The 24757-nt window shown below is 34.6% G+C and overlaps 1 protein-coding gene across 14 annotated transcripts in view; it reads right to left on the bottom strand.

Annotated features, from left to right (window-relative positions):
- Positions 1 to 24757, bottom strand: part of HMBOX1 (homeobox containing 1) — a 242499-nt gene that overhangs the window by 101211 nt on the left and 116531 nt on the right. For all 14 annotated transcript variants that reach the window (XM_072634822.1, XM_072634826.1, XM_072634830.1 and 11 more), the window contains 2 exons: positions 23243 to 23719; positions 16711 to 16796 (listed from right to left, as the gene is read on the bottom strand). In XM_072634822.1, the coding sequence (XP_072490923.1) occupies positions 16711 to 16796; positions 23243 to 23719 (563 nt within the window). The remainder of the gene's footprint in view (positions 1 to 16710; positions 16797 to 23242; positions 23720 to 24757) is intronic.

Below are 24757 nucleotides of genomic sequence, written 5' to 3'. Positions count from 1 at the left end.
GGAAAGATGTGGTAAATTTGGACAGCATACTAAAAAGCAGAGACAACACCTTGTTGAAAAATGTCTATATAGTCAACTATGGTTTTTCCAATAGCAGTATATGGCTTTCAAATTGTGGTGATGTAGACTTTCTGAGAATACCTTGGATAGAAAGGAGATCAAATCAGTCAACACTTAAAAGAAATTAATTCAAGCTATTTACTGGAATGTCAAGTATTGGAGCTGAAGTTTAAATACTTTGGCTACATAATGAGAAGACTGGACTCACTGGAAATGACCCTTATGATGGGAAAGACCAAAGGCAAAAGGAAAAGGGGATGGCAGGGGATGAGATAGATAGATACTGTCATGGAAACAGCAAACAATAACGTCAAAAGATAATGTAGGATGTAAGAGTCATTTCACAACTGATAAATGATCAAAAGATATGATCAGTTTTCAGACGAAGTAATCAAAGCTATCTATAGCTATATGAAAAAATAACTCACTATTGATTGGAGAAATGCAAATTAAAACAATTCTGATGTACTACCTCATATTTATTAGACCGGCTAATAGATAGAGAAGGTAAATGACAAATGCCGGAGGGAATGTGGGAAAAATGAGACTTTAATGCACTGTTGGTGGAGTTGTGAACTAATTTAACCATTCTGTTGAGCAGTTTGGAACTGTGCCCAAAAGGCTATAAAACCATGCATACCTTTGACCAAGAAATATCACTATCAGGTCTGTATCCCCAAAGAGATAAAAAAACAAAAAGGAAAGGAACAATATGTACAAAAATATTTATAGCAGCTCTTTTCTGGGGGTAAACAATCAGAAGTTGAGGGGATGCCTATCAACTGGGGAATGGCTAAACACGTTGTGGTATGTGATTATGATGGAATACTATTGTACTAAAAGAAATGATAAGCAGAATGCTCTCAAAAGAACCCAGAAAGACTTGCACGGGCTAATGCAAAGTGAAATGTACTATGTACAAATTAACAGCAATATTGTAGGATGATCAGCTGTGAATGACTTAGCTATTCTCAGCAATACAAAGACCCAGGGCAACTCTGAAGGGATTGGGATGAAGAATGCTTTCCATCTCCAGAGAAGAACTGATGGAATATGAATACTGATGGAAGCATATCATTTTTAACTTTTTTTTTGAAGTTTTTTCCTGTTTTCTTTCACAACATGACTATTATGAATATATTTTGTATAACTACACATGTATAACCTACATCAAACTGCTTGTCTTTTCAATGCAATTTTTGGAAGTCAAAATTTTTTAAATGAATGTTAAAAATTGTTTTCACATGTAACTAGGGAAAAATAAAATACAAAATAAAAGCTTAAAATTTAAAAAAAAAGAGACAGTGGAGGATGGAAGACCTGGGGTGCTATGATCCATGGGGTCAAGAAGAGTCAGACACAACTGAGTGACTGAATAACAAATGCAAATATTAGTCTTTCCTTTTTTAAATCCTTTCTAAGTTTAGGTGGAAGGATCTCTTCTTTTCCCTACTTTAAAAATAGTTTATATAGTATCGAAATTAATTGTTCTTTAAATATTGGACACATTTTGTAAATTCATCTGACCATGGAAGTATTTTTCTTTGGGAACTCATTTATAGCTGGTTAAATTTTTATTTTGAAACTAAATTATGTCCTCTCTTTTTCAGTGAATGAGTATTTTATATTTTTATAAATATTTAATCCATTTTTAATTTTATCAACATATATTTGGATGAAATATTTCTAATAATTTATTTCTTCATTTTTTTGAATTAACTTTTTTCATTTTTAACAGTGGTAATGATTTTCTTTTTGAAAAAAATCACACTGGTTAATCATTTACCTATTTCAGTGGTTTTTCACAAAATACAAATCTTTATTAGCTCATTTTTTGCTTTCAATTTTATTTCTTTTTTAATTTCAGGATCGCTATTTTTGTGTTTAATTGTTATTTTATAGGGTTTTTTTTTATGCTGCATGACCAATTCATTAATATAGCTCTTTTTTTTTTTTTTTTACTGATAAAAGTGTTTAAAGGTATAAAATCTCTCCCAAAGTTTGCTATATTGTCAAGGATCATATTTAATGGAACTATCGATTGTTTCCATAGTTTAGTCTTTGACTTATTTCTAATTGTTTTTTCAGTAGCCTTTTGCTGAATAATTTTTATTCCACTGTGGTCAGAAAAATGAGTGTATAATATTTCTGCTTTCCTGATTTGTGAGGCTTTTTATGTCTCACAATGAGGTCAATTTTTATGAAAGTACTTGGACACGTACATATTCTCTTTTCTATTTCTGTTCAATAATCTCGGGGTTTGTCAGATCAAACTTTTTTTTAACATTCCATTCACTTTCATAACTTCTTTCTTATTTATTTTTGGTTGAATTTATTTGCATCTGAAAGGGGTAAATAGTAAAACCATTATAATTTTATTATCTATTTCTCCCCTATAATTCGTTTAGCTTTTCCTTAAGTATTTAGATGCAATGCTATTTGGTGCCTATGTTTAATATTGATATTAATTCATTATAGTTTCCATCTTTATTTCTTTTAATTATTTTTATTACTATTGTTACTTCTTCTGAGATCATAACTGCTACCCCTGCTTTTATTTTTCCTACTTCAGATAAGGCATAATAGTTTTATCTCCAGTCCCGTATTTTAACTGTGTGAATTTTTATGTTTGAAGTGTGTTTCTTGTAAACAACCTACTGTTAAGTTCTGCTTTCTAATCCATTTGGGTCTTTTGTTTTGTAGGCAAGTTCATCACATTCTGACACTTGCAGCAATTGTTAACTAGGAGTCCACCTCCATTCTCTTTTCTTAGACTTTTCCTTCTTTCTATTTCTTGTCTCCTCTTTACATATAAAGAGGGTAATGAAAGAAAAGAAATGTACTTAGTACCAGCTATCTAGTTTTGGCATAATCTATTTCTTCTCTCCTACCCCTCCTTTCACTTTTCTTCACCTAGCACCTAATCACAGGTTTTATTTTTTTTCTTCCCTGACATCTACTCTCTTTAGTTGAGCGTTCTGCTTAAAACTTTTGTGGTTCATTCGTTTCAGTCATGTCTGACTTTTCGTGACTTCATTTGGGGTTTCTTTACAAAGATATTAGAGTGATTTTCCATTTCCTTCTCCAGTTCATTTTACAGATGAGGAAACTGAGGCAAACAAGATTAAGAGATCACAGAGCTAATAAGTGTCTGTGGCTAGATTTGAACTCTGAAGACTCCAAGTCTTCCAAGCCTGGTGCACTACCTACTGCACCACCTAGCTGCCCCTAGCTCCTCACAGCTGCTCCCTCCTTTAACCTATCTACCCGCTTATTCCTATCCCTATGCCCCTACAATTTCCTCTTTCTTTCTTGTTCCTTTGTTGAGTAAAATATATTTCTGTACCCAAATCTGTGTGTATTCTTCCCTTGTCAATCAAGCAATCAGAAAGAATTTAGTAAATGCCTACTCTGCTATGGAGATACAAAGCCTGAAGTAAAATAATCTGAGCCCTTAGAGAGTTTACAATATAAAAGAAAATAACATGTGCAGATAAAGTATACAATATAACACTGAGGAGGAAAGCACTAACAACTACAGAGATCTTCAGTAGAAGCATCAGAGAAGGTAGTACTTCATCTACATCTTGAAGGAAACTGTAGATTGATTCTCAGGAGAGGGGAAGAGGGTGTGAGTTCCAGGGAGAGGTGATAATGTAGGTGCAAAGTTACAGAGAGACGATGAAGTGTTCCATATGAGGAAACGTAAGAAGGCCAGTTTGGCGGGACCACAATGTGGGTGAAGGGGAGTAATTTAAGATGATGCAGTGATTTTTAATGATTCCAAGGTTCTCTGAGAAACAAAAGGCCAACTTAAAAACCCCATGTTATAGAATGGTGAATCACAGAACACATTGTCTCCAAATTATTGTGTCCCCCATCACAAGGAGCAATGTGGAAGAACAAAGTGGGCATAAGTAGGGTGCAACATGTTATCAGTTAATAAGTGCAGAGAAGGAGAGAAGCAGAATAGCAGAGAAAGAAAACATAAAGAGAAAGAGTAACAGGGGATTTTATTGTTTAATCAATAATTTTCACTTTCCCCACTGCCACTTCCAAGTTGTCCACCTTCCTCCATTACTCAGTAACCTCTTTTCCTTTGAAGTTCTTGTGATTCATATCTACCCAATCAAAATCCTGGTAGTTGTTATATATACTCTTTCCTCCCCCAATGAGTTCAACACTTGGCTTAGGATTTTTCTCTCAACTGCCCTTATTCTAGGGGACTTCAATATAAATACTGATTTTCCCTCAAATACCCTAAACCACTCAATTCCTCAACCTACTCACTTCCCATAAGTTATTCCTCTACCCAACCTCAGCCACACATAAAGATGGTCATATCCTTGATCTTGCCATCATCCACAAATGAACCACTTTCATGTTCAAGAATTCTGAAATCCACTCATTAAACCATAATCTACTGGCTTTTCAACCATCTCTCTGCCTTCCCTCATAAAATCCCACTCTTTGTACCTTGACCTCCAATCCCTTTACCCTTCAATTCTCTCCCAGGCCATTTCCCAAATACTAGACAATTTCTACCCATCATGACTCCTTGTTGAAGTAATTCAAGTCTACAATGTCTTCCTCTCTTAATTCCCTAGCCCCTTTTCACATCATCAATTATACCCAGCCAAACTTCAGCCTTATATCACTCCTATCGTTCTTTACCTTGTTTCTACACATATGCTGCTGAAAAAGGTGAATTAAATCAGGCAATTGTTCTTACTGGTCCACTACAAATTTATGTTACATAACCTCAGTGGGGCCTCACTGCTCCAAGTAACAATTCTATTATATCCTTCCCCTATCAACTCACTATCCCAATTTCTACTGCACCCTTTCCAAATTTTTTCATTCCTCCTCAAACCTCCCATGTCTTCCCTTCTCCCCATTCTCTTAGCTGAGAACTTGGCCTCACATTTTACAGAAAAAAACTGAAGTCATTCACTGTGAACTCCTTTTCCCTTCTTCATTTCTTGTCAACAGATGCCTTTTTCCATTTATCCTCTTTTGCCACTGTTGGACAGCGGTTATTATGTCCAAAAAACTCAGCACCAGTGGCCAGCTTTCTGGTGATAAGGTTCCTCATGTTTATCTAGGCTCGTGTTTGGCAGTAGATGCAGTCTGCCAATCATAATCAAAGACTATTCAGTTTGCTACAACATGTCAAAACTTCCATTCAACTAGTATGATCTCCGAGAAATCATGGTGGCCTCTATGTCATAAGACATCAAGGCAGAAGTGAAACAAGTATGCACCTCAGAAGTGGCATTAAAAAACAAAATTAAGAAAATGTAAATGCTCAGAGTAAGGATGAAAAACATTGTGGAGAGGTATGTATTGAGAGTGAGGAATAACAGAAAACTCTAGTGCTTCACTAGTGTCCATGGATAGTTTAAAATAAAAATAGGGGAATGTCCCCAGTTTATCCTTTATTCTTTGGTTGAAGATTTATAGGAGGACGCTGAAAAGTTGAATAGACACTGACAAGATTAGAAAGCATGAAGAGACTGAACTGCACCAGAAGAGATAAAATCCATATCTATGACATTATGGATGCTAAGTAATTCTGTATTCGACTATGAATAAAATGTTCCTGTATTTTAAAGCAGCAAGTACTTGGGAATAACAACTGGACATGAGATTTCTCAAATGTAAGGAGCTCCCAGTGAGATATTCTTATGGCGGTATAAAGGTAAGCACCTTCTCTGTAACTTGAGTCCTAGAAAGCTGCCTAGGGCATTGAGAAGTTAAATCACTGACCAAGGGGTATCACTACCAATATGTTGGCAGTTTTCCTGATTACAAGGTCAGTCCTCTATCCTCTATGGCACATAACCTATCCTAAATTCTTATCTTAGAATTAAATTCTTATGATTTATCAAAAGTTTATATGAGTTATCTGAGCTTCCAACAAAGGGAATTTCAACTTAAGAAATCATTTATGTGACTGCTATCAGCCAAAGTATTATATTTTAGTAAGTTTTTATTGATGTCTTTTGTTTTTCTACATCACTTAATGAATAAGTATTTATTAAGCACCTACCATGTGCCAGGCACTGTATTAGGTGCTGGGGAAAACACAGAGGTAAAAAACAGTCCTTGCCATCAAGGAAGTTCCCATCTAAAGGAGGAGATAACATGCAAACCAATACCTACAATGCAGGAAGAAAACAACTGAGAGAGGGATGGCTTCCCATATAAGATTAAATTTTAGATGGGACTTAAAGGAAGCTAGAGACGCTAGTAGTCAGACTACCAAGAGAAAGTGTTCTAGTCAAGGGGGACAGCCAGAGAAAATGCCTGCATTCAAGAAATAGAAGTCTCATTTGTGAAACAGCCAGGAATCTAGTGTTACTGAGTTGAAGAGTGTATGTCAGGAAGTAAGGTTTAAGAAGAATGGAAAAGAAGGAAATGGCTAGGTTACAAAGGGCTAAGAATGCCAAAAAGAGTATTTTATATTTGATCCTGGAGGCAATAGGGAGTCACTGGAGGTTCCATGTTAAACTTGCTAAATATTTTCTAGATTGAATTGAGCTTTGTCTGAAATCATGGCTACATTCTGATTTTCTAGAGTCAGTTGAAAAATAATTTTTCCTCAACTTAGCACTTTAAAAGGCTAGAAAATTAACTGAAATTGATGGAGATAAATGTAAAATCTTACACTATTTACCATCCTACACTGACTTAGTATATACCACATTTTTAAAAGATATTGATTTTAGTGAGAAATGTGCTTTATAAACCTTGTGATACTATTAAATCGTGAGTTTTTGTTGCTAATTTAATTATCACTTAAATATATGCCTAGCAACTTTTATCACTGAAGAACCTGTCTAGCTACGCTGAGAGTAGCTTATCACTGGAACAATGGCATAAGGGTTCTGTGCAAATATTTAAGTAGTAGTAAAAGGATACACGTATATCTACTTATAGCTTTATACCAGAGGTAAAGGATAGAAAATGGTTTATAAATATAATAAATGATCTAAATAAGCCAAAAATGAATTTATGAGGCATGAGATATTTGAGAGCAATAAAGAAAACACTGATTTTTTTCCCTAAGGATACTAATAAGTAGAAGACAATCAGAAGAAGGCTAATGAGGACCACCACATATTAAGATCCATTTAAAGAACTGTGAATATTTATTAAAGAGAAGTGAAGGCTCAGAGGGAAAATGATCATTGTCTTCAAGCTGTCATATGGAAGAAAGACTGTACTTTTTCTGTTAGCCCCTGAAGACAAGAAACAATGGGTGGAAGTTGCGAAAAAGCAAATTTGGACTTGAAGACAGGAAAATTTCCTAACAATAGAAGCCATCCCAAAATGAAACAGGCTGTCATAGGAAGTAGTTTCCTTCTTGATCAAAAACTTTCAGTTTAAGCCAGAAAATCTTGCTTGGGTTTATTACGTTGGGGATTCTTTTTTAGACAGGGGTTGAAATGAGGTATCTTCCAACTCAGAATTTCTATCAAACAGTCATACCTCTTTCTCTACTTCCCTCTTCTGTGAAGTAGTTACTTCCCCCATGCCCATGCTCCAGAACCTAAACACTGCTCTTTGGGTGTTTGATCCAACCTTATACCAAGGCATTAAGATTCTATAATCACAGACTAAGAAGAAGAAATCTCATCAGTGTCCTTTGCCCCTGGGGTCCCTCCCTTTGACTGGAGGGTGGAGAGCTCCTCTCAGAACCTCTGTTTAAAGAGGGTGACCAGGCCAGGCATCTCTTCATTTCCTACCTTGCTGAACTCTTTAGGACTTCTTCATCATGTTCTGACACTGTGTACCATCCTCTTCCTCCTCCCTCCCATGCTTTTTTCAGTTTCTTTTTACTACAGTGCCCAGCACACAGAAGGCACTTAATAAGTGTTTACTGACTGACTCATCTGGGTCTGTTTTTTGCTTTTCAGTGAAGGAAGGTTGACTTTGATGACAGCAACAGGGAAGGCATGCCTTGTATTAAACCAAGTACAGCCTTGACATCCAGCTTTTCTCCCTGTTCCAATTCTGCCTACTAAAGCTGAGGCACTTGCAAGCCAACTAATGTAAAACTCACTGAGCCATCATATAGAAAATAGATGAGGCCCCGGTCCCCTGAGTTCCACTTAGTTACAGATCTAAAGGAGGTCTCAAAAGAACCTCAGAGGTCTTTCTGTCTTTTGACTCTCCCCATTCCTGCTTCTATATTTTCTACTGTCTCAGGTCCAGTGCTATGATTTAGGATAGTTCTAAAAATACTGTCCCAAATCATGTCCAAGTCATGCCACTTGCACTATGATATTTTTTCCCCCAAATGGAAACTCAAACTCCTACCCCCTGGTCCCCTTGGCTCTGATTGATGATCTTTAACCTTATTTTATCCAATCCTAGGCTCATCACACATGATCTGAAGATATCCAGAAGTGGTGTGGTGAGCCTAGGATTGGGCAAAATAAAAAGATTATTCATTCAATAACACGAAGAGAAGAGAAAGAAACTGAAAGCAAAGCCATCTCAAAGACGGGGTAAAATTAGCCCTTAATAGTGACATGACAGTTTAGTTAGGGAATCAACAAAGGATTACTGCTTAGTTCTTCTGGGTAAGTCATTCTTTTTAGCCTTTTGGATATCGTATTCTATGTTCTCCACTTCTTTATAGTGGTAGCTGCTAAATCCTGTGTGATCCTGACTGGTTGCTTGGTACTTAAATTTTATTTTTACAGCCTGAAGTATTTTTTTTCTTTAACTCAGATACTCTGGACTTTGACTGTGACATTTCAAGCAATTTTCATTTGGGGTTTCTTTCAGGAGATGATCAGTGAAATCTCTATATTTTCCTTTTGCCCCCTTGTTCCAACAAGTCTGGTCAATTTTCTTCAAGATTTCTTGAAATACGATATCCAGGTACTTTCGTGGTCACGGCTTTCAGGTACTACAGTGATTCCTAAATCATATCTCCTCATCTGTTTTCCAGGTTAGGTGTTTTTTAATGGAAGATATTTCATATCTCCTATTTTTTTCAGACTTTTGACTTTTCTTGTCATAATCCTTTTGGGGAAAAAAGAACCTTTAAGGAAAGAAAAACTTTCAAACATTCCTTATGAAAAGATTCTGCTGAGTAAAAATGTTTAACACAGGAGTCAAGATAAATGCAAAGAGATAAATAGCAATCAAAGAGACTGTACAGAGATGAAATGTTGATATTCTAATGGGGGAAGGAGACACATGATCCTGTCATCACAGAAGGTACTAAATAACAATAATAATGAATAATAAATAAATACAGTTGATGATAATAATGATAGTTTGCATTTATATAGCAATTTAAGGTTTACAAAGTTATCTCATTTGATCCTCATAAGGACCTTGTGTAGTAGGTGCTATTATTAGGGACATTTTGCAGATGTGGAAGCTGAGGCATAAAGAAGTTAACTGACTTGCCCCAAATCACATAAGTAAATAAGGTCTGAAGCAGAATTCATACTGGTCTTCCTCATTCCAAGCCCACTGGAAGGAACTATACAAAGATGAGGTATTATATATTTTAAAATGAAGGGCTAATATGTCTCCCTGTCATTCAGGGTCATAAAGGGAGTTAAATTACACAGAGGGCCTGGGAGTGGTTTTGATGATCCTGAAAAAAAAAAAAAAGGTGGGGGAGGAGGGAGCATGGGATACTCTAAGGATGAAACAGAAGAAATTACTTCATATAATAAAATAGTATATTAGTGGGACACTAGTAAGGAAGGAGTAAGTAGAGAGTGTCATTTGAACTTCACTATCATCTGGACTGGTCAAAGGAGGGAAGAAGGAACACATACACATACAGTTAGATGTAGAAATAAATTCAATTCAACAGGGAAAAAGAAGGTACAAAAAAAAGGAAGACAAAACAATAGGGAGGATTAGTCACAGACAAATATGATCCTCTGAATCTGGGCAGTACTAACTTGGACATTTACAGATACTACAGGATCTACTCTCTATCACAGGTTTAAAAGATAAAGTATGAAAATAAAAAGAAAGAAGTAAAGCATATGAAATGACAGAAGGCATAAAATTATTATCTACCCTAAATCTAAAAAGTAGAACTGAATTTGCACACTGCTCAAAACCTCTCAGCAAAGATACTAGTTAAAACAATTGCAAAACACGAGAATGAGAAGAATGGTGATGCAATTGTGTTACATACACAATAATATTTAAAAGGAGGAAAAGAATAAAATTTTGGGTGGAGAGCAGAGAGGATTGAGAGCCACAAGGAAACTTAGATAATTTAGTCCAATCCCTTCATTTTAGAGATAAGAAAATGAAGTTCAGAAAGGGGGTCATTTATCCAAGGTTTAGAATGAACTGCAATTAAAACTAAAATCTCAGTCTGGCATTCTTCCTATGACATCATGGTAATTTAAGAAAATAGTTAAAGTGAACTGTAATTTTTAAGAATTCAATTATTAGAAACTTCTCGTTTTTAAAAATGTTAACTTCTGCAAGAAACTGAAATAAAACTAGTTTTACTCAATAGCCAACAAGACATTAAAAGAATGATTATTGGTCTCTTTATTTGGAGGGAAAGGTTATAGCTTAAAGTTAAATGAAGTCTGTACAGTTATCCTATTGACTTTTTCAAAGAATTAAAAAATGTATCTTATTTTAAAAGATATTAATTTACTTTCATAAAACGAAAAAGTTTCCTCTCAAGACAGACGGTTTATAATACTATTATTTACTCTTAAGGCAGGGATAAGTATATATAAACAAGAGCCTATTCAACCTAATTCCCATCATTGTTAATAGCAATTTAGAATTCTCTTGACCTATTGCAGAGGTAAAAACCTGCGCCTGGAGGGAACAGCGGTGACTAGGTAAAAAAAGCTTCAAAAAACAAGCAAAGAAATTCAGTAGGAACTATTATTCTCTCTTGTTTACACTGTCATTTTTCCTATCAGGAGGAGGTTATTTATACGGACCCCACCCATGAACTTCTTGTTTATCTTATTACAGAAATCCTGCATGTCTATAAAAAGAAGCCACCGTGCTTGTTCCTGGAGCTGGCATATGTATTAGAATTTTGCACCTTAACTACATTTAAAAAAATTTTCTCCTACTTAGCATTTCTCTTGCATCGCACCACTAGCTAGGCTTCAGTTTTATTTACAAAGCTGACTTTATTTCATTTTTTATATATTAACATTGGTCATTACTGATTTTAAAGTAAACCATAACAGAGGAAGCACCTCTGACACTTCTAGGGTTAGAGCTAGAAGAATCCACATTATAGATGAGGAAACTGATGATCTGAGAGATTTAATGACTGAATAATGGCCAGTTAAGTAGTAAGTAGCAGAGACTGAACACATCTCCAAATCCAAGGCTTTTTCAACTATACCATTCTGACTCCTTTATTGGCATATTTTTACACGTAGATAGACGCTCCTATTAAAGATGACTGCAGGATATGATGTCCATTTGTTCAGAGAGGGTAAAGTTTATATCTCCACACTGACCAAACATAACTAAAAATAGAAACAGAATTGGTAGTTTCTTCTTTGCTGTCTGTGACTATGTGTTTGTAATTAACTACTTTCAGCTGTAAAATAGTTTTCATAAGAAATCTAAAACCAGATGGAACTAAAATATGGTAATATGATAAAGCTGTTTCAGAATACAATAACAAAATCAAACTGATGACATCAGGAGGAAGATGGCTGCAAAAAGACTAATGCTAATCTATTAAGACAAGAGAAATGGATCGATTCAGTTGGTGGGAAAGAAATAATAATAATGGTTAACATTTATGAAGTACATTAAAGATTGCAAAGCATTTTACATATAATATCTCTGTCACGACACAACAATCTGGAGACTGAGGCAATAAAAAATAGCCTTTATCTCATATCCCTAGCTCTACATAGATTAAAGTAGTTAAAATAGACAAAACAAAAAGCCCTAACAAATCCTTGAGGGGAAGAACTATATCTCATTCACCTCTGTGCTTTGTATAGGCATAAAAGACAGAGTACTGTGTACATAGTAGGTAATGAATAAATGTTTACTGAACCAAGAGATAAATCTCAATATATAGATGCCAAGATTTCCTATACTATTTGATAAAAAAAAAATTGGAAAAATAGAGGTACTTCCTCAAGTAAAGCATTACTTTTCTCCTCAATCACTCCACTTCCTCTTCTCCCTTAGCTTCCATGAAAACCTTACTGCTCTCCTCTCAAGTTCTCCATACACGTGTGTTGATGTTATAAGATTCTCTTTCCCCTCCTGTTCCCTAAATATAGGTAATGCTAAAGGGTAGGTATTTTGTCCTGTTTATTTTCTCTCCCCTCAGTGAGCTCATCGACTTCCATGAAGTATTTCTTGGATATTTTTTCCTTCTTTTTGATCCTCATCACTCTAGCACATTACTTCATATCTGAACTACTGTAAAATAACCTCCTAGTGTTCCTGTATCCAAAGTCTTCTTGCTACAGTCTACTGTTCACACTATTAGCCACATAATCTTAATGTGCTGTTTTCTTCAAGCCACTCCTCTGCTAAAGAAAAAAAAAAATCAAGTGGGCCCCTACTACCTACGCAAGAAAAGTGATTTCAAAGTATTCAAATAGCGGTTATTGTTATTATGGTTGAAACACCTAAATTCAGCATTCAAGAACATATAAATTATCTAACGCTAATCTACATTCCAACCGTATTTAAAATCTTAACTATTATCCTTTTGACCAAACTGAATTACTAACCATTTACTATTCCTTTACTGTCTTCTATTCCTTAAGATAACAGCATAATATGATTTTACCTGAAATGTTAGAAATCATTAGTCTAACCCTTTCATTTTACAGCAGACATCACTGAAGAACAGAAAAGTAATGCAACTTGTCTAAATTTTACCTTACTTGCATAATGCACTAAGGCTGAGATTTGAAATCAAGTCCTTTTTTTTTCTTTTATACTGCTCCTCCTCGTCCTGGGTGCTGATCATACAAGTGCCTCTTCATGTCCCTTTGTTCTCAGAACCCAGTATAAGGATCATCTTTACCATCAAGTCTTTTCAAATCCCTAAATGGTTGGAAATTATCTTCTCTTTCTTCAATTCTTCATGGTCCTTTGTATGGACTACTCTTTCATACACCAATTAGCATTCATTATTTCTATGTATGTCCTACTTCATCCACTAACTGGAAAGATCCTTGAGATCAAGGACTATGTCTAACTTGATTCTGGCATATTCAGCTGCCAAAGCAAAATTTTTAGCTCCTGAGAAAGAGCATATGGGTCCATCTCCATATTTTAAAATATGGATTATAAAATCTATACCAATCGTATAGTTATGAAACTTTGGATATATGATAATGTGAAGGAAGAAATGGTGTGACTTGGTGACAATCTATTCACAGGTATGAAAAGGGACAATACAAAGTTCCAACAGATCTAAGTCTGAGAGATGAGAGTGATCATGGACAGAAATGTGATCTTTGCAAGGAGAGGCTGTTTTATTTTATTTTTTTGAGGGGGTGAGAATATTAAATTCTATTTGGAGTAATGGGAGTTTCAGATAACACTCTGAGTTTAAAGTCTAGTTCTGAAGTACAAGGGAGAGGTCAATCTCTGTCTTGAATATTTTTCTATCCCTTAAATAGTTCATAAACTGTCCAGGAATAGAATTTTAGTTCTAATTAGTAGACATGAAGAAGCTAGAAAAAAATTGAAAAAAAAAAAAAAGAATGGTTAATGACGCGAAAAGAAACTGAAAACAAAAGGAAAACAAATGTTTTAGGAAAATAGGGGAATCAACAGCATCAAAGTTCAGTTCAAAGTACAAGGATAGTGCATCACTAGGTAGAAAAAAAAAATGGCCTTTAGTCAAAAGTAAGTAATACAGAAATAAAAATACAAGAAATAATAAAAAACTCTTCTTAGAGTCTATGATTTTAGAAAGGGACATCATAATCATTATAGAATGCTTCCTCTACGTATGCATTTAATGTGATTCTGAAGGCCAAAAGGCCTGTAAAATGTTTAGTATTTTCAAGAAAGGTAATGGCAACAAAGGGCCAATATCCTGCTGTTGAAGAGAGCCACACCTAAAAAACTCCACACAATTCTGTTCAATATAACTCAAAAGAGAGTGAACATAAAAGAAGACAACAAAATGTTGCAGTGGACTAGGGGATAACCAGGACAACCATGTGCAGAGAGACTAAGAACACGATTAAAAACTATGAAATTATGAAAGGTACTCCAAACTTAAACATGGGTAAATTAAGTTCACCAAATCTAAGAAGACAAGAACTAAAAAAGATACTGAGAGTTTGAAAGGGATAAACTGAGGATAAATAAAATACTACATTACATGGCAGATCATGAAGCATTCCTCAGAAACAAAAAAATGTTTTCTACATCCTTGAAAAATAAAAGATAAGGTAAAATCTATATTAATTATTAAAAAAAGAGAAACATTTAGGAAAATTTAGGAAGAAGGAAAGCATGGGTCAGTCTTGTAGTTAGGACAGCTTAGACTGCAGTCCAACTTCTGACAAATGACTTAATTTCTTACTGTTCCCAGGCAAGTCTCCCAAGTCTTCCAGTCTCCGAAACTACAAATTACAGAACAATTGTAAATACCAATGATTTCACAGTTCAAGTCCCCCTAAATATACCAGGTATCCCCAAAAGTTATGTGTATATATTTATGTATGAATGTATTCTTTTGCACTTTTAAACAACATTTGCATTAATACTGATTGGATCAATTCCAAAAACCACTATGTTAGAAACCCAAGGGAATTTAAGCATTCCTTTGTGAAGGGACAGTGTTTCAATACTGAAAGAAGGGAGAAGTATTTGGAAGAAGGCTTGACCATATGTAGTGTAATACTAGTCCAAGTGGTATACCACAGAACAATGTAGTGCTTTTTCAGATTAAATCAATCTTATAATATTATATTGAGATTTAAAGCTATAATATTGTAATTTTTTTTGACTAATAAACTGGAAGACACTCCAGAATGCCTCCACTTTGAGGACTACAATCCAAATAACAAAGAGCAAAATCCTGTCATCCATCTACTATACATGTCAGTAGGTTTCATGTCAACCCTGCATACTGTGCAGAGGTCATTAGATATTTTACTTCATTCATAAAGATAAAAGCAGTAAAATCCTCTGAAATATTTGACTGAAAAAGACTGGGCACAAGCTAAGAAAAAAGAGGCACTACAATAATAAAGAACAACAATAAGAGAATCATATATGTGGGAAGAGTGCCTAGAAAATTAATGAATTATCCTTCTCTTTACATGTCTATTCCCTGAAGTAACTATAATTAAAGCCTCATGTTCTGATCAGAGGTACTAATCATACAAAAGGAACTTCCTGATATGAAGTTCAATATTTGCCAAATTTAGACAGTTTAATGATTCACAGTAGCAGGTATAAGTAAAGCACAATCTTTAATTTTAGTTAATTTAGACTCAAATACATGAATATTAGTATTCATGTACATATTGTTGAATAGGGAACATGGCATGCTAAAAGGTCCAATTAGTTTGATGCTAATCTATTGCAGTCTTACAGGTAACTGGAAGGCTTTATGGCTCATTCCAATCCCCTTAGCATTGTTAATGCATTTCAAGGATAAGAGCTCTATAAAATAACCAAAATTCAGAAGGGCATAAGGTAGATAAATAAAAAGAATGGGGGTAAAAATCCACCAACAAAAAGACAAGATTGTATCCAAATATTTAAGAACTACATAAAAATATATTTGGAGTCTACACTTAAGAAACTAAAATAAGGGGCCAGGCATGAAGAGAAATGCCTATAATCCCTCCTGCTAAAGACGAGGCTAGGGGAGCACTTGAGTATGGGAGTTCTGCACTTTAGTAGGGCTAACACTGCACTTAGCACTAATATGAAGAACATTCAGGAGCACCTCTACCAAACTGCCTTAATAAGTGGGTCAAAGGTTCTATGTCAATTAGCAGTGGCATGGGGCTAATGGACAGCTGATACACTTCTAGCAAGGGCTGAGATCACGAGACTAAATCTCAAAAAACAAACAGAAAACCAATTAAATAAAAAGGAAGAGGACATAAAAGCACAAAGGGCATTAACGATAATAACAGGCACTGACCTTAACATCTGAACAAGTGTACTAAGAAGAGGCTCATTGACAGGAACATGTTAAAGCAAAAGAACACACCTCCCTGTCTCTCATATTAGATTCACAAATTTAAGGGCAAATAGATAAGCTATTTAAATTATTAAATTATTGAGATTAGTGTAAATGGATATAGACAAATGAAAATATAATGTATGACATGAATGTCTGGTCAAATCACTAACAATATTAAAAAAACTAAAGAAACAAGTTTTGGTTATAGAAAAGAAAATCTGTGATTATTATTATGTTAAAATGACAAAAATAAAAGAACAAAAACACTAGTATAAGCCAAAAGGAAAAAAAATCACTGAGGAAGTTCTAAGATGTCTGAGACAAAGAGTCTTAAATCAAAGGCATACATTATTGTGCCTAAGCTGACAGATTTGCACTGCAATGCAGAAATGCAAGCCAGAATCAAACATTTGCATCAACTCACTGAAACTAGACATGGTTCCAACATTAAGGGCTATTTCAGTTCTTACCTGTTACCTGTGCAACAACTGCTTGGGAAATTCTGCGATTGGCAAGAAAAGCTTTGATCTCCTCTTTTATCACACTACTGTCCCGCCTAAAAAAAAGACCAAAACATGTTTAAGTTAAAAATACTAATCTTAGCTAAGAATGTTAAGGTAGGAAAGTAGAGACTAAAGGGAGGAACAAAACAGAAAGAAAAGTAGGAAGGACAGACCAAGCCCATATGAAAATACAAAATTAAAGCAAGAAATATCACATTTCCAAGATCAAAAACATAATACCATCTTACCTAATTCATAATGTGCCACCTACAAAGTTTCACTGTGGGATGGAAAGGTGAGCAAGGTAGAAAGGAGGTCAGAGACCATCTAGGAAGCCAGGGGTTCTTAACCTTTTTTGGCCATGTTCCCCCTCTGGCAGTATGACTGACACCTAAGGACCACTGCTCAGAATAATAATTTTAAATGTATAATATAAAATATACTTGATTACAAAGGAAATCAGTTATATTGAGTTACATTTGCAAGACATTAAAAAATAAATTCACAGACCATACGTTAAAAACTCTTGGTCTAGTCCAATCTCATCTTGTTAAAAATGAGGAAGCTGAGAAATAGAGAAGGTAAGTGATTAGCCCAAGTCAGAAGCAGGATTTGCCTCCGGTCTTCCTGGCTCTAAAGTCAGCACTCTGCCCACTACACCATGCTGCCTCTCAATCTGTCACTTACATAAAGACAGAAAATCTATAATGCTGAAGAAATTCAGTAAAATTACATCCTAGATCAGAAAAAATATACATCATTTTAGAAATATTGTACCTATGCACTCATGACTACTAAAGAAAGTATTCTCTATTTTAAAAAATCACTTATTTTTTTAATGGCTACTCTTGGTTTTTCTGGTTTAATTCTAATAATTATGGAAATCTGATTTTTTAAAACTGTTCACCTCCAGAACTTATAACATTTGAACAACTTAATACCTAAAACTGTATCATCTCCTGTGCCACTCAGAATTGGAGTTTATGGTTTGGCTTTTTCTTCATTATCATCCTCTTTCTAAAAGAGGTTACTCTTCCCTCTACCCTCCTCCCAACATATTCTCAGTAAAGTTGTGAAAATACATTTACATTCACTTTCCTTCATTTTAATTATTATTATGAATTATGCTCATGGCATGACTTCAGATTCCTCAACAAAACAACTGATTAAAAATAACTTTTTAGGTATTTAAAAAACTTAAAATCTCAAGTTGGATTATTTATGCATAAAGGAAATTAAAAAGAAAATGTACATGTAATATTCACATATAAATGTTACATATATATGTTATAGTGCCTTGGTACAACACATTTGCTGAAAACATTTTGCTGAAGAAATAAAGATTTAAGTAATGCTCAGAGCTCAATGATAAGACAATGGAATAGGGATATTTTAAAAATTATATAATGAGACAGCAATTTGATTTAACTTGTTCAAAAAACTTTAACAAATGGATCATATCCCACAGAAGCATGGACTATCATGGAACCTCAGGACCCATCTCCATGAATTCTAAGAAGGTTAAATAAAACCAATGTACCTAATGAGAATCAGTATTAAGTCAACATAAAACAGGTCCCCAACCATTTCCTAAAAAAAGAGCTATTTGTTTTTCTAAGGGATAAGGTAACTGGGAGGAGGGTAGAACAGAAGGGATGTTTCTGAATAAGGATCCTTAGTGAAAAGAAATACCCTACTTCTGTCTTCCTTTCACAAACATTTACTAAGCTCCTATTATATACTAGCCAATATACTAGGAGTTGCTGGGAATACAACTACTACCACCACTGCTGGAGCTGTTGCTACCGTAACTACCACTACCACAACTACTACTCCACCATCTCCACCACCACCACCACCAATGCAACAGAAAGCTAACATTTATATAATGCCTTAAAGTTTGCAGAGTGCTTTGCAAATATTATCTTATTTTATCCTTATAACAACCCTGGAAGATAGGTGTTATTTTCCAGAGAGAGGTAAAGTGACTTGCTTATGCATTGAGCTAAGCACTGGAAGCCAGATTTGAATTCAGGTGTTCATGTCTCCAGGTCGAGCACATCAACCTAGCTGCATACAAAGAATGAAATAATCTTTCCTAGGAAAGAACTTACATTCTAATGAGAGACATAAGTATTTTACATAATTTTAATTTATTCTATACGAACATTCAGAGAACCAACATACATTCACACACACAAACACCTATATGTAAATACAAAATAAATGTAAGGAGAATAGAGACCAAACTACATGCTACAGAAGAGGCAATAAGTGGTAACGTTTTGGCTTTGAGGTAAGTTTTGAGATACAAAGGGTGGTAAACAACTCACTGGCTGAAAACTACTGATACAGTAAACCACAGGAGAAAAGACTTCAAGATTGAATTCTCTATTAATATTTAAGGTTTATCATGTTGATCTGACTGGTCTATTTAATTTCTGCTTAAAAAAATCAAATGACCTATATTTCACATAAATATCTAAAGTAATTAAAAATTAAAAAGTACATATGACTGTTTTATTAAGTAATAGTATGTTTAAGAACAAATATCCAGAATATATAAAATTATGAAAGCTAAATAAATTATTTGGACGTCTGCTAAATAACTGATAGAATATGGTAAAAGGTTCTTTCAAATATCTATAAATTATAATATCTGCTAAAATAGAGATGAATTCATATGCACCTATTTCTAAGAGTTTTAAGGTAACTGAAAGCAATCAAATTATCTATGTTTTCTAACACAGTTTTAACATAACCCCCATTATTGCTTTACAATATATAACATGTAGGTAGTTCAAATTTTTTGAATATCTATATCTACATAGTTTTGAGTTATGAAAAATACATGGTGGGGTAACATAAAAAATGTGTTTTGCAGGGAGAAAAAGTGAGCAAATTTAATCTTCTTAATTCATTTAATCAATATGCTTTAAACAAAATCCACCCTGACATCAAAACGTAGGGAAAAGGCAACTCTCCATTATTCAGGGGTAGCATAACCAGTCTGTGAATTATTCATTGCCTTGCAGTACGATGATGTTATCAATGCCTGTAGGAGTAGGAGCAGCAACAGCAAGAGCAGGGAAGGAATTCCAGTCATTTGTAAGGCAACAGCAGCTGAAGGAGCCACTAAGACTAAATATCCAGTAAACTGGGGGTAGATGAACTATTCTTTACCTGACTCCTTCTGTTTTCCCTGAAATAATTCATGAAAATAATGATTTCTAGATGAATGTCAAGGGCAGGGTGTTGAGATGAAATGCAGTTTTAATAGTGGTTAAAAATTTCTAAAGATTCTAATCCATTTTTCTGTGGAGTTAACATTTTTAGTTTAACCCTCAAACTAATATCACTCCCACTCCAATCTCATTCTTTCTCTCATCTCAAACCTATCCTCCTCTTATTCTGCTGTGATTTGAATAAAACTTACGTTAGTAATAAAAAAGTTCCTTTAATCCCAAAACTTTTTTCATCCTCAGTTTCCTTAACTGAAACCTGGCTCTTCCCTGCAGAGACTACATTTCCTACTTTCTTCTGTCGAGCTTCCCATTGCTGTCTTCTTCAATTCTTCTCAGTTGTATCCAGATGAGGGAAGACCAGTCAGGGGAAGAGGAATAAACGTTACAATTATTGAACAACATCCCCACAGTCCTTAGCTGTTTGGAACAGCGAGGAGGAGTACACATTTAGAACTAGAGCATCTAGCCCAAGTCTTAGATTTTATAGCTGAGTAAAGTGAAGCTCAAAGAAGTTGGGTGACATAGCCAGAAATTCCAGCATAATCTGGGCAATATCTCACGCAATCTCCCTAAGCACACCTTATACTCTACCTAAATTTTTCTATCTATAATTCCTAGAGAACATCTTAAGCATTCTAGGCCCAGAATGCATTTCTAGTAGAACATAACTTTCTTGAAGGAAGCAACAGCTACATTTCTTTTTTTTTGGTCTTTGTATCCTAGAACAAAGGAGATATATGATGCTTACTGAAATGAATTGAATTCTCATCTTATCCCCTACATATCTAACTATAACCTACTCATTTATCAGTCAGGATTCAGGTAAAAGGCCACTTCCTGGTCTACCCTCATGTCATGCCTTTCACTGTGACTATGACCTCATCTCTTCCCTTGGACCTATTACCTGGCCTCTATGCTTTGATAGTTGAGATTCTGCATTATCCTGTTCAAGTCCTAGCCCTCTACATCCCTTACACCTGGCTCCATTTCCCCAATTCCCCTTTATGTGCTGCCTTCCTCAATTAGCATGTAAGGTTCTTGAAGGTAAGTACTGTCTTGCTTGCATGTATTGTATTTCTAGGCACAGTCCCTGGCATATAATAAGCACTTGTTAAATGCTGTATCTATCATAATGTAAACCTTACCTTTATCACATCTCCTACATACAACTTCTTTGCTCCTCTGACACTGCCACCACTCCAGAGTGGGCCTTTACCACCTCACACCTGGACTACTGCAACAGCCTAATCGTTGGTCTCCCTGCCTCAAGTCTCTCCATTCTAGTCTATTTTCTACTCAGCTGTCAAAGTGATCTTCTTGAAGTCCTGACCATTTCCAGTGGTTCCCTACAATTATAAAATCTTCTCTCAGGCATTCAAAGTCCTTCAAACCTTAAGACACTATATAAATGCTATCTATTACTATAATATTTTAAGTCTGTTTCATCTAAAATTCTCTTAATTTCAGTCTGCTAATATACAATATACTATTGCTAATTAAAAATGAATTGCTGTGACAAATTAAAAGCTACCCTATTTGGGTAATGCCCTGAGCCAGAGGATATACAGAATCAACTCAGCATTTCAACTGACACCTATCTGATCCCTTATAAAACTTCCTGCGCCTTCTGTGGAACAATAATCAGTTCTGATCCCAAATTAATTAAGAACAATAAATCAGGTAAAAAGGCCTGAACTTACAAAGTCAAGCCTGATAAAGCAAAACAAAAAGTAACCCAAGTCTATATGTGATTAAAGAGAAAATGAATGATAGGCTATTTTGGACCTTTACTAATGAGATCTAACATTTCATAATGCTCTAAAGGCTTGCAAAAGGCTTCCAAAATATTCTCTTATTTTATCCTCAACAGTACTGGGAGGTAAATGTTTTTATCATGAATCCCATTTTACTGATGAGAAAAAGGGTCACAAAGCTAGTAAGTTATCTGAAGCTGGATCTGAACTCTGGCCTCATTAACGCCAGTGTTCAATGCTCTATCGACTGGCCAGTTTTGTACATAAGTGTATCAGTCCCTTTTATAGGATGAATCAATGGGTTTCTACCTCTGTATAATCAAAGTGCCATAGGATAACCAATTCCATTTGAGGAAAGCTAATTGTTAGTCAATTATTTGTTATTTAAGTGAAAACTGCCTTCTTCAATTTTTCACTCATTAAGAGGAAAGAGCACAGAAAAATATTATAGAGAGCTACATAAAAATGGACAGCATTACGGAACTAGAAGGGAATTATCGAAGGTCACACAGCTGAATATTCCAGGTCTCTAAATTTAATCCAGTATTCTTCTACTAGACTGCATTGCCTTTCCAAAGTAATTAGTGCTTAACACATAAATAATGTAATTTCCTATACAAAAAGACATTTTTACAATACTACAATGCAAAATACTACAGGACTGCAAGTAATAAAAACCTGAAAGATAATCTTTTAATTTTGTTTAAAAGAATAAAAACTAAGGAAATACCTATGAAGAATATCCTTCATTCTTTTTCACTCTCCAATATGATACAATAGTAGTGTAGACCTAGTCTCTCCAATTCCAAAACACTCTGAAATTTGACTTCTGATCACACTACAGATTTAAAATTAGTCTCTTCAAAGTTAATCTCTTCAACTTACTTATTGTCAAAAACAAAGTTGCATTTTCTTCACATTCACATTCTCTTAGGCACCCAAGCTCACACGGAACTGTTTTTGACTCCTCTTTAACTCCACATGCAATCAAGTCCTGTGGAGTCTATTTCTGAAAAGTATTAAGTCCCAGACTCCTTAACTATTCTCACTGTTATTACCTAGGTTCAGGCCACCATTACCACTTGCTGAGATTACAATAATCATATATTTAAATGTTCTCTTCACCTTCAGTCTCAACATACACATAATCCTTTCTAATCACCCTACAGATTCCTAAAATATTCAATTCAATTAAAATTTTCTTTTTAAATATCTACCATGCATCAGACATTTAATTTTAGTAATACAAAATTCTGGTTATGTCATGTCCTTTTACCCAGAATGCCCTCCCCCAACATCCAAATGTTGGAATATTTTTATTTCAGTTAACTAAAGGATAAATCACAATCTAAAATCTGAAGTTCCATTTATTCATCTTAAAGGATAAATTACACAGTCCTAAAAGTAATGTTATGTTAAGACATAATGTTATTTACAAAGAATTTCATAGGCGTTCTAAGAATAGTATCAATATAAGGTAATTTAACCATCTTGACTAACCTCATTAATTCCTCCACTTTATCATCTACATCTAGGTCCTCTTCTGATGCTTCAAAACTGTATGATCTCTGACCCATGCTGTTTGCATGATAACGAGTAGGAGACATCTTTCCATTCGAAGTGGACAACCTTTCATTACTTTCCCTCCCATTTTGATTAGTAGTACAAGGTTGTGGGGAAGTGTCATAACTGTTGCTAGGTGATGGGGACATCCCCGAATGTTGGGTCTGTGTGGAAGCTGTAGCTGTAGAGGAAGATGCTGGGACATTGTTGGTACTATTTCCATAGGAACCACCTCCATAGCTTGGCCTTCTCCCAAATTTGTCATTATGCTCTTGATCAAGACGATCCAAAGTTTCCAAAGCATGGAGAATTTCATGTTTGGTCATTCCAGTTCGTCGAAGGCGCTGAAGCAGGTCTATTTGCTCTATAGTAAATCTGGGTTCATCTGTGTAGTGAGACATGGTTTCCAGCAAACTAGAAAAAAAGTGATAAATAAAAAAAATTATTTATGTTAAATTACTAGTCCCATAGTATAAAAAAAGATGCTTTAAAATGGATTATATATTCATATAAAATTATATAACCCTTTTAAAATAACATTTAAAATTTTTTCATAGTGAATTAAGAGTATTGAAGATTAAAAGAGTTTCTTGTGGTTCAAAATACATGAAAATTTAACATAAAAGTGTTAAATTTTGTATTTTCCCAAATTTTAAGATATATGAATAAAAAATCAATTATAAAAATAAGACTATAATCATTTCAAATGAAAGCAACTTTAAACTACCCAGAGAATGACTTTATGTTCCAAAGAGGCACCTCTAGTTTGTAGTTCTAGATTAAAGTAATAATAACTCCTAATCAAATTTGAATTTATAATGATTTTTTATATCCCAATTATTAACAGAAACTTGTCCTATCACCTTCATTACAAGGAAAAACAAGACTTTAAGCAAACTATCACTATAATAAGTAAAAACTAATAGCCAATACAGAAACATCAAAGGAAGATATGGTAATGAGACATGAGGCTTATTATGTGTCTTGTCATCTAATCCATTGAGTAAATTCTTAAATATACTCTTCTTTTTTGACTCATTCATTCTTTTTGTAAAGGTAACAAAAAATGGAGCTTCTAAGAGAGAGAAAGAAAAGGAGAGGAAGAAGGAGAGGGAGAGGAGGAAGAGGACACTTCTAGCTCTTTGGAAATTATTTTCCTTTAGCCATCACTGGGTATGACAGCACACTCAAATATCTTAGAAAGTATTCTTTTCTCTGTATATTCAATATATAGCCTAGGCAATATATCCAGCACTATAGAGATTCTAACAGAGCAACAACGGTCTAATTTCTAATTATCACAGAATTCCCCTTATTTCCTACTTGTACAGGGAGTACAGTAGAATTACTGACCTGTAAATTGGCTCCAGTTAAAATTCTGTACTCATTTTATAAATAATTAATATTCACATATATATGTTCTGAGTCTTAGTTTTCTGCTTCAATTTCTTC

Source organism: Notamacropus eugenii, chromosome 1 (assembly GCF_028372415.1).
Source record: "Notamacropus eugenii isolate mMacEug1 chromosome 1, mMacEug1.pri_v2, whole genome shotgun sequence".
Lineage (NCBI taxonomy): Eukaryota > Metazoa > Chordata > Mammalia > Diprotodontia > Macropodidae > Notamacropus > Notamacropus eugenii.
Note: the sequence above shows the minus strand (reverse complement) of the source record. Positions and strands in the feature narration are given on the sequence as shown.